This window comes from Onychomys torridus, chromosome 19, assembly GCF_903995425.1.
Source record: "Onychomys torridus chromosome 19, mOncTor1.1, whole genome shotgun sequence".
Taxonomy (NCBI): domain Eukaryota; kingdom Metazoa; phylum Chordata; class Mammalia; order Rodentia; family Cricetidae; genus Onychomys; species Onychomys torridus.
The window spans coordinates 7,727,944-7,743,825 of NC_050461.1; the positions used below are offsets into that span (position 1 = coordinate 7,727,944).

General features: G+C 45.2%; 1 protein-coding gene across 1 annotated transcript in view; it reads right to left on the minus strand.

The window, feature by feature from the left end:
• Positions 1–15,882, minus strand: part of Pdss2 (decaprenyl diphosphate synthase subunit 2) — a 231,211-nt gene that overhangs the window by 26,488 nt on the left and 188,841 nt on the right. Inside the window, exon 7 of the mRNA XM_036168915.1 lies at positions 13,399–13,431. Within this exon, the coding sequence (XP_036024808.1) occupies positions 13,399–13,431 (33 nt within the window). The remainder of the gene's footprint in view (positions 1–13,398; positions 13,432–15,882) is intronic.

Consider the following 15,882-nt stretch of genomic DNA (forward strand, 5'->3'; position numbering starts at 1 on the left):
AGAGATGTTCCCAGCACTAGACCTTGGCTCAGTTCCCAGCACTCACATGGCGGCTCATAACTACCTGTAACTCCAGGATCCAAGGCTGCCTTCTTCTGGGCTGAGGGCCTGCATGCATGTGGTGTGCAGACAAAACACTCAAGGGGCTGGAGAGACAGCTCAACCAAAAAAGTGAATTTAAGAATGGCCTGGGCTGGTTGTGGCGGTGCACACTGGTAGGATTTGTTGAAGGGGGTGGGGTGGGGAACTGCAGGATCACAAGTAGGCTAGCCTAGTCTACAGAGCAAGCTCCAGGACAGTTGGGTATCTTAAAAAAAAAAAAAAAAAAAGAAAGAAAAGAAAAGGAAAACAGAACAGGATGGATTGTTTCACTAATTATTATTACTGTGAGCCAAGCAACTTAACACTTTATATAAAACATTATAAAGTAAATATCAACAGCAAGGAATATTTGAAGAAAAATAAGAGCAATTTACAAGGGCCAATATTCAAACAGTATCAACAGAAGTTGGGCTAATAACTGAGGAGACATACTTTATAATGCCATAATGTCATAAAGGAGGCTTATCATGGAAATCACTTAACAATTTTATTCATGATCCACAAAGGAATAGATATAATGATCACTGACTCTACTGATGTCATTGAGGTGTGTAGGATTGCTAATACCCAGAGAACGAGAATCTAATTTAACGATAACATTAAGAAATTAGAGGACTACATCGCCAAAGCAAGACGATGCCACCCACCAGAGTGTGACACGGCGCACTTGAGTAAGGAGGGCATGCCGAGAGAGCTCACGGGAAGACACAATCCTGCTGAGGAGACTGGTTACTGCCTGTGTGATTAGAAAAAGTTCTTTTTTCTTTTCTTTTCTTTCTTTCTTTTCTTTTTTCTTTTTCTTTTTTTTTTTTGGTTTTTCAAGACAGGGTTTCTCTGTGTAGTTTTGGTGCCTCTCCTGGATCTCACTCTGTAGCCCAGGCTGGCCTCGAACTCACAGAGATCCGCCTGGTTCTGCCTCCCAAGTGCTGGGATTAAAGGTGTGTGTCACCACTGCCCCACTGCCCAGGCTAGTCTTAAGCTATGCGTGGCTAAAGCTGGCCTGGAAGTGAAGATCCTCCCATCCCACTTCCAGAGTACAAGTTCACAGGTGGGCGACACTCTTGGTATGGGAGAGGAAAAAAAGTTCCTTCCTTCCTTCCTTCCTTCCTTCCTTCCTTTTCTCTCTCTCTCTCTCTCTCTCTCTCTCTCTCTCTCTCTCTCTCTCTCTCTCTCTTAGATAAATATCATGTATCCTAGGCTGGTAATAAGTTCCTCATCCTTCTGTCTCCACTTTCTAGATTATAGACATGAACCACTATGCCCAGCCCCTACTTCCTGAGCACTGGATTTTAGACGTGTATCATTGTGCTCAACTCTAGAAATAAATTTTTTTTGACAAAAAGTTTCATATGGCAAAAATCTTCTTAATAACATTTATTTATTTTAAAACATTTTATTTTTCATCTTATGTATATGAGTGTTTTGCCTGCACCAGGGATGTTCCTGTTGCCTGAGGGCATTAGATCTCCTGAAACAAGAGTTATAGACAGTTATGAATCTCCATGCGGGTGCTGGAAATTGCATACGGGTCCTCTGGAAGAACAGGCTAAGCCTAACACAAAAGCTTTTACCTTCTGCTACGGATACAAATTGGTTAAGTAGGAGATGGAAGAAGGCTCAGTTGTTAAGAACATGGACTGCTTTTGCAGAGAAGCTAAGTTTGGTTCCTAGTACCCAGGCTGGGTGGCTCAGAACTCCAGCTCCAGGGAATCCAACATCCTCTGCACTCATATACGGACAGACACACATATATACACATAAAAAAATAAATCTATAAAACAGTTGCTGGGGCTGGAGAGATGGCTCAGTGGTTAAGAGCACAGAATCTTCTTCCAGAGGACCTGGGTTCAATTCCCAACACCCACATGGCAGCTCATAACTGTCTGTAACTCCATTTCCAGGAGATCTGATATCCATGGCAAAACACCAATGCACACACAAAAAAAATAAATTAAAAAGCTGCTATAAACTGTCTTACACAGTTTTTCTTACTGCCAACACAAATTTACTATTTAAATAATAAAGAAAAAAGAAGTTAATCATTTATTATTTTTCTATCACCTTGAAGAAAATTTGAAATCAAAGCAGTGATTGCTAAAAAACTGACTGAAGTAAACTGTTATAAACAGATTAGTAGGACCTAGTGGTGCACATCTTTAGTCCTAGCACTGAGAAAGCAGAAGCAGGTGGATCTCTGTGAGTTCTAGGCCAGCCTGGTCTACATGGCAAGCCCCAGGTTAGCCATGGCTAAGCAGTGAGGCTCTGTCTCAAAAGAGAAACAAAGAAAAACAAATTAAAGACAATCTACGGGGTTGGGGATTTAGCTCAGTGGTAGAGCGCTTGCCTAGCAAGCACAAGGCCCTGGGTTCGATCCTCAGCTCAAAAATACAAAATAAAATAAAATAAAATAAAGACAATCTACTCATGCTGCTTGTCAGAACTGTGACTGCCCGAAGAAAAACAGCCAGTTTAACAGCGATTGACAGGAGCGGGGCCTGGGGATCCCCTCGGAAGGCAGTTCTGGCCTGGCCTGCTATGGTTCTACAGAGGGGCCACGAGAGCTATGTGTCCAGGTCTGTCCATGGACTGGCTTTCCTCCTGCTCAGTTGTGCCCTAGCTCCTCTGCTGCTCCTGGAGGACAGCATGAAAACTCAGCACACTTCCCAGCAGGGTGTGGTGGTGGTGACGGCTCAGCTGGAAATCTCATTACTCAGAAGGCTGAGGCAGGTGAATCACTATGAGTTCGTGGCCAGATTGGGCTAGAGTGAAACCTTGTCTCAAAAAACAAAAACAGGACGGGCGGTGGTGGCGCACGCCTTTAATCCCAGCACTTGGAGGCAGAGGCAGGCAGATCTCTGTGAGTTCAAGACCAGCCTGGTCTACACAGTGAGTTCCAGGAAAGGTGCAAAGCTACACAGAGAAACCCTGTCTCAAAAACAAAAACAAAAACAAAAAAAAACCAAAAACGAAATCAAGAAAGATTGGATTGGGGCTGGAGAGATGGCTCAGAGGTTAAAAGTACCAATAGCTCTTCCGGAGGTCCTGAGTTCAATTCCCAGTAACCACATGGTGGCTCATAACCATCTGTAATGAGATCTGGTGCCCTCTTCTGTATACATAATAAATAAATAAATCTTAAAAAAAAAAAAAAAAAGCTGGGCAGTGGTGGCGCACACCTGTAATCCCAGCACTTGGGAGGCAGAGGCAGGCGGATCTCTGTGAATTGGAGGCCAGCCTGGTCTACAGAGCTAGTCCAGGACAGGCTCCAAAGCTACAGAGAAACCCTGTCTCGAAAAACCAAAACCAAACAAACAAAACCAAGAGCTAGTGAGATGGCTCAGCAGGCACGGGTACCTGCTCTATAAGCCTGGTGACCTGAGTTTGGTCTCTGGGACCCATAAAAAGGTGGAGGAAGAGAACTATCTTGTCACCTACATGTATCTCTCTCTCTCTCTCTCTCTCTCTCTCTCTCTCTCTCTCACACACACACACACACACACACACACACACACACACACACATGCAAGACACACAAACATACATACACTTATGCACGCACATAGACACACACACACACAGACGCACAAAGCACGCATGCATGCAGACAGCAAAGCCAAACCCTCACAAACAAGCTCTATCTGCAGATGTGATTCCTGCCTGATGCCACAGATATAAGCAATTTCCTAGAAGCTTAGATTTAAATTCTGGACACTTCACAAGACACAAGACTTTAGACAGTTTATTCTCAATTCTCACCAGTTTAGGCCATAATCTTAAAAGGAAAAAAAAAATCCAATTCAAATCAGAGCCTATAATTATAAAGTGAAAATCTTTAAAAAGTACAATGTATTTCTTCTTTAAAACATGCCTTTATTCACATATTGTAATGTGCTAGTCTCCAGTTTTTATTAAGCATGGACTTTATAAAACATTTTACATAGTTACACCCATGTCATATGGTTTCTACAACTGGAAGTTTTCCTTTTAAAGGCTGCTATAAACATCTTGTCTCCTGCACTGCAAGTCCTTCAGGAACAAGACAGGACAGAGAAGGTCAATGCATCGAGGCAGTCTCCATAATTATCACTAATTAAAACAGGAACACTAATGGTAAAATATCTTCAGGAGACTGGAGGAAATGAGAGACTCCGTGCCTACCCTGATGCTGACACAAAGTCCCAGGACAGGAAAAGCAGCATCTGCCCCAGAAAAGGGGTCAGGGAGGAGGAAACAGCAACATCTGGCGTCTAATTGTGCCAACATGAAAACTTCTCAGGGCCAGCCATCTAGGGCTGTGGGAAGGTGTGCCACAGAAACTGTGTGTTAGAAGTAAGTAAATAAGCACATAAACAAACGAGTCTGGCTTTGTGTGTAAAAAGGAGCAATAGTACTTCAGTTCTTTAAAGACTCAGTTTCCAAAAAAAAAAAAAAAAAAAAAAAAAGATTTGGGACTCAGTTTCTAACAGCTCAGTTGAAGCATTATAAACAATAAAAAGAAATGGCTACCAGGGCATGTCTTGGGAGAGAAAATCATGAAGCAAGAGGAAATACTCTTTTTCTTTTCAATGGAAGGGATGATGTGATTATGTGAATGTAAATGTTAGTGGGCATCTTTGCTGGTGGGAAGAGAATTTTTAATGTGTACTTTATGCAAATACATCTTACAGGGACTTCTGGAGGTTAAGAGGGCAGGAGAGGGCAGTGGCTAGCAGGCACTGATTCCTGAGGGGAATGGTGGCACAGCTGGAACCTGCTGTCCTGGATCAGGAACCAACCCTGAGAGGCAGCAGGAGCTCAGCCTGCCAGCCCAAGGGTCTCTCTTACACTTTGCAGGGAACAGGATGCCTACAGAATTACTATCTACAGGACCAGTGCGCATCCTTGAGCTGTTCTGTGTTTAGAGTGGACCTCCTGAGAGGACATTAGGGCTGGAGAGATGGTTTTGGAGTTAAGAACACATTTTGCTCTTCCCAAGAACCTGAGCTCAGTTCCTAACACCTCCTGTAATTCCAGTCCCAGGATATCTGAAGTCCTTTCATGGTTTCCAGGGGGAGCAAGTACCCATTGTTTACACAGGCGTACATGGAGGTAAAATATGCACACACATACAATAAAATAAAAAGCCTAAAAACAAAACGACAACAGGGTCAGTGAGCTGGCTCAGTGGGTGGGATGCCATCCTGACAGCCTGAATTCGGTCTCCAGCTCCCACTTCGTGGAAGGAGAGCACTCATCCCTCGGAGCCTCCTGGAGGCGTACACCACGCCCTCTCACACATACCTCTCACACAGTAGTAACAAAAATAAATGTTTTCAAAAAGTAAAAAAAAGCCCACCTCACTCGTGTACTGAGTCACAGGCCAAATGATAGGAAATGCATACTAAAGCGGAGGTGAGTGTAAAGGAGCCGTTGGAACTGCAGTCTCTGTGTCTGAACGAGCCTGAATGTCAAAGGCCATTTAAGGCACAGCTCGGCACTCGGGAAAGAAGGGACAGAAGGCAAACTCCACAGTGCTTCACAGAGTCTGGCGAATTTTGCCAAGACCTGTATAGCTGAAGCAATGAGGTAAAAGAAATCAGGAACAAGTCTGTGTCTCTGTGACGGAGATATTTCAACAAGCCATCTTGAAAATGTTAAAAAATTAAAATCGTACAAAGTCGAGCCATAGGAGCCATGTTTTGCCTGAAGTGGTAAAAATACCATCTGCCTCAGTCCTTTAGCAGCAGCTTATTTCAGTAGCAGTAGGCTCAGCGACGGCAGACGCTCGCTCGGCTCCAGCTGGGGAAAATACACAGACGTTTGTCGATGTTTTTCTGAGTAAGAGTCGTCAACAGACTCGCTTTCTTTTAGACATGGATGTTAGTTGCCAGAGCAAACCAAGTGTGAAGTGGTCCGAGAGGCTTCTGCACCAGCCCTGGGGCACACCAGGGACTCCTGCAATTCAGTAGGTGGCACCCTTCCCTCCAGCACTGAGCAGAATCAGCAGTGCCTAACGCTGGACGGGCAGCCGAGGGACAGTCTGAGGGCTGTCCACCCAGTGACAGACCGTCACTAACTGTCTCACCGCACTGTGTACAAGACCAAATGTTGGCACTAGCTACTTGGTCACAATTCAGTTCTAGTAAGCACACTGCATCTTACAATTTTTTAAAAAATTTTATGTGCATTAGTGTTTTGCCTGGATGTGTGTCTGTGTGAGGGTATTGGATCCCCTGCAAATGGAGTTACAGACAGTTGTGAGCTGTCATGTGGTTGCTGGGAATTGAACCCAGGTCCTCTGGAAGAGCAGCCAGTGCTCTTAACTGTTGAATCACCTCTCCAGCCCCCCTTTCTGGAGTCTTAACTGTGCAAGTAAGACAGCTGTTCTTGTTTCCATCTGACATTCTAGAACTGCCACCCTTGCCCATCTACCTTAAGGGGAAGGATTTAATGGATGGAGACTTGTGGTGTGCTTTGCTACCTTAAGAATAAGGATACCACGGCAGCATGAAACATCACATCCAGGAGCCAATGCAACCAGAACTCAGTTAAAAAGTAATGTAAAGCTGGGGTGGTGGCACGTGCCTCTAATTCCAGCACTCAGAAGGCTGAGGCAGGAGGCTGAGGAATTTTAGGTCAGTTTGGGTTACATAGTGAAATCCTGTTATAAAACTAAATACATGCCCAAATAAAAAAGGAAAAGAAACTTAATATCTTACCTAGTGAATGTGAAAGGCATTCTGGAAATCAAGTTGGACCAATTTAAAAATGATCATCTCTTCCAGCCCTCCCTTACATCCTCCTCATCTCAGACTGGTAGAATTTGAGTGATGGGGTATAAAGCTAGCATGAACAACTGAAATTAATTTTTATAGTTTTCTGAAACTGATTTTTTTCTTTTTGGATAAAATTAGGCTCTTGGGAATGAAGGAGATTTCAGCAGCAAATAAGTTTCAGCACAATCTCCTGAAATGGCTGCTGAGTTCTTCAAATTCTATCTTAGAGATAATCCTATCAGGGACCCCCTTGCCACCTACCATGCTGCCTGCATTAGCTAGAGCGAACATCAGTCATTAGCACTGAGACCACACAGAGCAGAACAGAGCTGGAGAACTGAAGTCATCATGTTTGTGGTCCCTCAGCCCCACAGTGAACTGCAAATGTCACCACAAGCTGCACCTTTGCCATCTATTTCCCGTGAGAGAAGGACAGAATGTCCTCTCCTCTCCCTGTAACACTTGGGCTTAAGTTTGAGTCAGGGTGACAAGATCTGGTTAATTACTGTGCTTTGCCTTTAACTGTCACAATAGCACTAGAGATTTAGGGGACACTTTGTCTGTTGAGCAACAGTGACCAAGCTTTGGGAAAGGCAACCGAGGCAAGCAGGGGTAGGCCGTATTCTACAGTCAGTGTGCTCTTAGAAGTTCTGAGTCTCCAACTGTGGACCTCACACTAACACACACACACGCACGCACGCACACTCAAGCACTGACAGAGCCTGGGCTGGGAGTGGATGCACCTGTGAGTGTAGTCAGGCTGCTGCTTTCAGAATACTCACATTCTACTGGGAAAGGAACAATTACACTGATGATCAGCTTAGATCAGGACAGTGGTAAGAAAGAGAGGAGTGGATTGTCTAGACAGGGAGGCTCGAGTCAGGGAACTTGGGATGTCAGGCTTGTGGACTCTTGTTCATGTGGTCCTCATGGTATTAGCACAAGAAAGTACAAGGTAGCCAGGTGGTGGTGGCTCATGCCTTTAATCCCAGCACTCGGGAGGCAGAGCTAGACAGATCTCTGTGAGTTCAGTCCAGCCTGGTCTACAGAGCGAGATCCAGGACAGGCACCAAAACTACACAGAGAGACCCTGTCTTGAAAAACAAACAAAAAGAAAGTACAAGGTAATTAAGTGACTCATACCAGGTTCTGCAGCAAGTTGGTAGGTCTAGAAATGCCTTTTCTTTTTCTTTTTTGAGACAGGGAACTCATTATATAGGCCAGGCTGGCCTCAAACTTACAAAGATCCTTCTGGCTCTGCCTCCCTCATGCTGGGATTAAAGGTGTGCACCACGACCACCTGGCTGTCAAAGTCCTTCTTTGATAAGAAATTCTATGGAGCTGGAGAGATGACTCAGTGGTTAAGAGCACTGGCTGCTCTTCCAGACGACCAGGTTCAGTTCCCAGCATCCACACAGCAGCTTCCAACTGTCTATAACTCCAGTTCCGGAGATCTGGTACCCTCACACTGACACCAATGCACATTAAAAACATTCTAGAGAGTCTTTGAATGCTCAGTAGTCACTTCCTCTTAGGTTCTGACTCTGTTGGCTTTCTTTCACCATCCTTGTCTCCTTTACCCCAGCCTTCTCCTGGAGCTCACTTCCTCCCACCTTACTCCAAGTTTCCTCTATTTCTCCACAGGCTCCATTCATTCAGTACTAGGCAGGAAGTGCTAGGTACCAGTTACAAAGACCAAGTGGCAACACCAACAAACACCAGCCAACCAACCAAACCACCTCCCAAACAAAAGCAAACCCAGCCCTGTCCATGCCCTCAAAGAGCTCACAGTCTACCATCTCATCAAGGGTCACTGTAAACAACAGCAAAGACATTGAGAGATGGACAGTGTCTAAGATAGAGGGAAGTGGCGAATCCAGCCCGGACAAGCGCAGAGGCCTCCTTATAGGCGATGATCCTGAGTTTCACATTATAGGAGGGACAGCAGGATCCAGAAAGCAGGGAGAATTATCTTCCAAGCAGAGCAGACAGTAGGAGCCAGACACAGAAAATGAAGCCAGGCCTGTGATGCAAGCCTGTAATTCCAGCTCCTTGGGAGGCCAAGGCAAAAGCAATGCAAGCTCCAGGGCTGCCTGGGCCAGCAGGCCAAGTTCAAGGCCAGTCTGGTCATGGTGAGGTTGTCTCAAAATAAGAAGGGGGGCTGGAGATGTGGCCAAGGGCTTGTCTAGTCCAGTGAGGCCCTGGGTTCAACCCCCAGGAACAAAACAAGACAAAAGGGAAGACACAGAGAACTGAAGAGTGTGCAGATATGCTCTGGTGCTGCTGGGGAGATGGAAGGTGAAGCTGGAGTCTTTCCAGAGGTGGACTACACAACTCTACCTAAGCATCCCAGTGAGCTCTGAGTACCCTGCAGATGGCACAGGGCCAGGAGGGGCTAGAAACAGCACACAGGAAGTGTGGCACCTGAGCGAGGTCCAGACACTTACCTGGCAATGGTTCTGTGGTGACAAAGAGGCAGGGAGACCAGGTGGTGGGTTTCCTGTGGTTCAGATGAGGAGATAGGAGTCCAAGCAAGGGGAAGAGATGGGGTGAGAAACAACGTGGGGTTGAGACTGTGCGATCTAGTAACAGGGCACAGTAATGCGGGTGCAGTTTCTCACACGGTGGACGAACGGTAGGAAGACAGTGCCAGCAACATCGCAGAGTAAGTAGAGTGGACTAGGGCACACCACTGGGTGAGCTAGGCCCTGCTGAAACCAGGGGCGCTGGGGAGAGTGCCTTATCGATGGAGGCTCGCTGATGACCTTTAACGAACGGATGGCTTTGGTGTGAAGTCAAAGGCTGAGGGGAACTCAAGCCTTTTACTCAACCTTGCTGTGAACTTGGAACTGCTCTAAGAAGCAAAGCCATGAAACAGTAACAACAAAATAGCTCAGGGATGCTAAATTGGGATGCTGATGCTGGAAGGCCAAGAAGACATGTCCAGAGCCACGATCAAGAAAGTGAGTTCAAAGCCACCATGAGGCTTAACCTTACATCCAAGACCCGACAGGAAGGAAGCTAAGATACATGCCACTGAGAGAGATGTATGGGAACTGGCTCTATGGTTAGAGATCTCCCATTACCTAGTCTTCTGAGAGGCAGCAAAGACTAGTGTGGCAGAGCAAGGTCACGAGCTGGAGCAAAACATGGAGCCTCAGGCATGCACCTCTGGGCTGCCGGTGGAGTGCAGAGTCCACTCAGCCTCAGAAAGCGCAGACACTTGAGTTGTCCCAAGTGAGCAGAGCTACTCTTTTGTAGCTGGAGAGAAACCAGCTACAACTCTGGGCCAGCCTCCCTCTCTTCTTTGGAGTGCAGATGTGCTCACCCTCCAGATGCTTTTGCTTGTCATGTAAGTCACTTGGTTAGCATGCCCCTCCAGCTAAGCAGCCATATACATGCTGCACACTTGAAAAAAATGTTCCTTTTTGCCCTGAGGAGAAAACAGTGTCACCTAAACGTGTCCACAGGCCATACTGTGACCTGAGCTCTAATGTCTTGCAGATTTATTTATTTAAAAGGCTTTTTAATAGTTATTTATTTATTATTTTATGTGTATGTATATGTACCAAGTGCGTGCCTGTACCCCTTGAAGATCAGAAGAGGGCTTCAGCTCCCCTTGTAGAGTTACAAACAGTTGTGAGCTGCCATGTGGATGCTGAGAATCAAAATGCAGTCCTCTGTAAGAGCAACAAGTACTCTTGACTGCTGAGCTAATTCTCCAGTCCCCTCAAAGGTTTATAGTTTTGGTTTTCATGAGATAAGGTCTCTTAACATAACCCTGGCTGTTCTGGATCTCACTATGTAGACCAAGCAGGCCTTGAACTTGTTATGTAGCCCAAGATGATTTTAAAAACTCCTGATCCTCCTGCTTCCCCATCTCAAATGCTGCTGGGATCACAAGATTGTGCCACCAGGCCTGGTTTCATGTGGTGCTGGGAATGAAACCCAGGACACCGCACATCGAGGTAAGTGCTCTGCTGAGGTACAGAGCTACATCTTACTTAATTTAGTTACACTGAGTGTATCCGTGTGTATGCACATCAGTTTCTCCTTCCATTGTGTTGGTTCCAGGCTTGATCACAAGTGCCTTCACCTGTTGACCCGTTTCATCACCATCCCCTTTTAACTAAAAATTAAAAAAATATATTTATTATAATTGTATGTGGGTGTATGGTGTGACGGTATGAGTGTAGGCCCATGTAGAGGTCAGTGGACAACTCTGGGAGCTGGTTCTATCCTTCCACTGTGAGGTCCAGAGATTGAACTCTGGCTGTCAGACTTGTAAGATAACCAGTTTACCCACTGAGCTACCTGATTGGCTTAAATGTTTTTTTAAATTCAATTATGTTTTTTTCTGTTTTGGAGATGAGGTCTCATGTAGTGCTGGCCTCAAATTCCTGATCCTCCTGCCTCTACCTCCCAAGTGCTAGATTATAAGTGTCTGCTATGGTGCCTATCATAGTTTTAAGAAAGGAGATGTGTCAAAATGACCTGGGAAGGCTGTCAATCATCCTGTCTGGCCTACCTTGCTCACTTTAAGAAGGTCTGATGTGGGTTGGGGATTTAGCTCAGTGGTAGAGTGCTTGCCTAGCAAGCGCAAGGCCCTGGGTTTGATCCTCAGCTAAAAGAAAAAAAAAAAAGAGAGGGTCTGACACACAGCCATGCCCAGCTTCCCCACTGATGCTGGGGATTTGGACTTGGGTCCTCTTGATTTCGCAGAAGCACTCTCACCTACTGAACCACTGTCTGAGCCCCGACCCTCTCTTTTAACAATATGCTTGCCAGTGACTTTAACCTACACAATGCTCATAGTTCTAGAGGCTGGAAAATACAAGTGTGATGGTTTGAATAGGAATGGCCCCCATGTGTGTGAATGCTTGGTCTGTAGGGTGTGTCACCATTAGAAGGTGTGGCCTTGTTGGAGTAGGCGTGGGCTTGTTGGAGGAAGTGTGTCACTGTAGAGGTGGTCTTTGAGGACTCATATATGCTCAAGCTATGCCCAGTGTGGCACACAGTTTACTTCCTGTTGCTTGCAGATCAAGATGTAGACCTCTCAGCTGCTTCTCCAGCACCATGTCTACCTGTACACTGCCATGCCCTGTCATGACAATGATGGACTAAACCTCTGAAGCTATAAGCCATCCCCAGTTAAATGTTTTCCTTTATTTATAAGAGTTGCCGTGATCATGGTGTTTCTTCACAGCAATAAAACCCAATCTAAGACAACGAGACACATCATAACATGATGTGCTTTGTTGTATGCGCTTTCAAAAGCTCCACAAGTGATGTGGAACTTGTGCTCATACAAGTTCCATGTTGTACCATGTGTCACTGGTTTGAATGTGCCCCAAACTTGACTCCCCAATTGATATGCTGATGATTTTGGGAGGGGAATCTTTAGGGTGCAATCAGGACTAGGTGAGATTGTGGAGGCAGGGTCCCCATGATGAATTGGAGGAGATACCTAGCTAGCATGCCTGTTAGCATTTAGGCATCTGTACTGGCTGCCCTAAGGGTCCTGACAGGATACAACTCCACTGCAGCCACTAAGATCACCCCCTATGCGTATTTGCTACGTTTTCTTATAAAAAGCGGACCTCGCCCACCTCCTGTCTCTTTCTCTTCCTTCACTCTCATCCCCAGGTACCAGCCTCTGCCTCTTCTCTCCCATCCCCTCAATAAACCCCCCATGTGACCCTGTTGTATGGTGTGACTCCTTCCCACCATTTTTAAAACACAACAATGCCTGCTACTTCTAACCACAAATGCCCTCCATCTTTCATAAGCTGGTTCTTTCCTTCTACCATGTGGGTTCTGGGGATCTAACTCAGCTCATCAGGTGTGGCTTGGCTGCAAGAACCTTTACCTGCTGCGCCATCTTGCTGTCCCTTACCATTTTATTCACCATATCTAACACGCTGTATGAAATAAATACACATTGTTGAACGAATCTTATTTTATCTGCTAATGACAATCTCTCAGCTTTAAACATCATGATTCTTTTTAACTTATTTATTTAAATTAAAAAATTATGTATTATTTCTTGTATATGGGTATTTTGCCTGCATGTATGTTTGTACACCATGTATGTGAGTATGTGAGGTGAGAAGAGGGTGCGGTATTCCCTGGAACTGGAGTACAGATGGCTGTGAGCCATGATTTAGGTGCTGGTAAGCTAATCCTTTCTTTCTTTCTTTCTTTCTTTCTTTCTTTCTTTCTTTCTTTCTTTCTTTCTTTCTATCTATCTATCTATCTATCTATCTATCTATCTATCTATCTATCTATCTATCATCTACCTGTCTGTCTATCTATCTATCTATCTATCTTTGAGACAGGGCCTCACTATGTAGTTCTGGCTGGAATGGTAGTCTCTTTGTAAATGAGACTGGCCTAAACTTATAGAGATCTGATTGTTTTTGTCTCCAGAGTGCTAGGATTAAAAGCTTGTGCACCATGCTCAGACATAATGCTTCTTTTTTGACCTTTCACACATAAAAAGTGACCAAACTGTATAGTAGGATGCATAAAATCTACCCACCTTAGTGTAGTTCAATCTTCCTTTTTCTTGAGCCTAAAATAGAAAAGGAGAAATTAATCTACTAGTTCTGTTTTCCCCCCCTTTCTTTTAGGACTTATCTAGTGTCTTGTTTCTTAAAGGATAAAATTCATGGGGCTGGGAAGATGGGGCTGGGAAGATGGCTCACTGGCTGAGAGCATGTGCTGCTCTTTCGGAGAACCCAAGTTTGGTTCCTAGCATCCATGTCAGATGGTCCACAATCACCTGTAACTACAGTTCCTGGGGCAACTGTTGCTTCTAGTCTCAGCAGCTACCTGTCGTAACCCCCCACCCCGCCACCCCCACCCCCGCTCATACATTGAACTATATTCCTATAGCCAGTGATTTCTTTCTTTACTATTCATTCATTCATTCATTCATTCATTCATTCATTCATTCTGCATACAGTGTTCTGCCTGATTCTGTGCTTAAAGGTGTCCCACTTTTCCTGCTGTCCATTCTGTCCTTGTTCTTGCTGACTGCTCTGGACTCCTCAGGCACAGAACTTTCTATTTCTTATATACAGTGCCTTGTGTAATCCAGGCTGGCCATAGACTTGCTAGGCAGCTTAGAATGGCCTTGAACTCTTGATTCTCTGCTTTGTACCTTCCAAGGCCTGGGATTATTGGTATGTGCTGCCAAGCATGGTAGATCCTTATGGTGATGTGAAAGAAAATGGCTCCACAGGGAGTGGCACTATTAGGAGGTGTGACTTTGTTGAAGTAGGTGTGGACTTCATTGGAGGAAGTGTGTCACCTGCACACACACTATCCCTGCCACCTGCCATGATCATGGACTAAACCTCCGAGACTGTAAGCCACCCTAATTAAGTGTTCCTCTAGTGGAGTTGCCATGGTCACGGTGTCTGTTCACAGCAACAGAACTCTAACCAAGACAATGCTTTCCGAATGATGCACAAACTGTACACTATGTCCAGCATGTCCCTACAGTAAAGTGCCCACTCTCCAGACAACTGCTCTCTCCTCTCCACTGGCTCTGTCTGTTCTAGGCGGCCCTCTTCTTGTTTGCTCTTGGCACTCTAATTTTCATGTTCAACGAGCAGGCTGTTCAAAGTGTTGTGGGGGGCGCTCACTGAACGTTAGAAAGCTGAAGAACTGCTTGCCTTTGGGTTGTAAGGTACACTGTTACAATATGCTTCACCCTGGAACCATTTCCCTCCACACTTTGTTTACAGACAGACCAATTATCACAGAGAGTTCTAGCATTGTGAAGCACTTGTGATGGACACACACACTATTTTCAAATGGAGAACTCTCATTTTCTTTGTATTTCTAGCTTGTGTGTCCCCCCGCCCTTCACCCAGCAGGGACGTCTACGCTGGCCTATGCCCCCCAGCAGCCTACAGCACAACAGCCCGGTCTCTGCAGACATACATACAACCTGACCAGACTGTGGCAACTGCTGCACGGCTCACCTCAATGTCCTCTGAATTCTCTTTCTTTCTTTTCTTTTTGAGACAGGGATTCACTATGCGGTCCAGGCTTACTTAGAACTTCTGATCCTCCTTCCTCAGTCTCCTGAGTATGTGACAGCATACTTGGTCTAAATATCCTTTTTATTTGTTCTCAGCAAACATTTTAGGTCTGTGAAACTATTTCACCTAGATTGCTTAGCTAGTGTGTAAAAGGATAATTTCTTTCAGAAAACAAATATGGTAAATATTTAAACATTTAGATGTAAGTAACACATATTATATTCCCGGTTGATACATATATACATATATACAGCAGGGAGTGGCCACTGACATAAATATTTTTATAAAAAGCTCTGGAATTCTAGGGAGAGTTAGAAACAAAGAGCACGGTCTAATTCCTTGCTATTACATCAATGGTGTTCATCCAGTCAGCAAACATTCCAGGAGCAAGTGCTGCAAGGCAGGCCGTGCTTGGGCACAGCCATCAACAGAGCAGATGAGATCCCTGACTGGCTCACAGATGTGGGAATCACACAGTACTCTCTTAGGCAGGCTCCACAGAAATACCCCTCTAGACCAAAAGCTCCACGAGGGCCAGGAAAATGCTCTTTCTTTCTCACTAGATTAGTGTCTGAATGGATGAGTGGATGGAGGTGAACACTTTCTGTTTAGATATATTGCTTGTGTGCTGTTTATTCCAGAGAATGAACTAGTTTACTACTGCTAGGAAAGCTGGATGAACTAATATATGGTAACAAGGAGTCCTTACTGATGCCCTATAAATGTGTGTATTGTATGCATGTGAGCATGTGGGTGTACATGGCCATTCTGCACACGTGTGGAGGTCAGAGAAAATGCAGGCTGTCTTCCAACTGGTCCCCACCTTATTTCCTTGATACGGGTCTCTCGCTCAGTCAGAAGCTCTCATTTTTGGCCAAGCTAGCTGGACAGTGAGCTCTTGGGACCCAGCTGTCTTTGCCCCTTAATGCTGGGTTACAGGCATTTGCAGGCGTGCCAGGCTTTATGTGGAT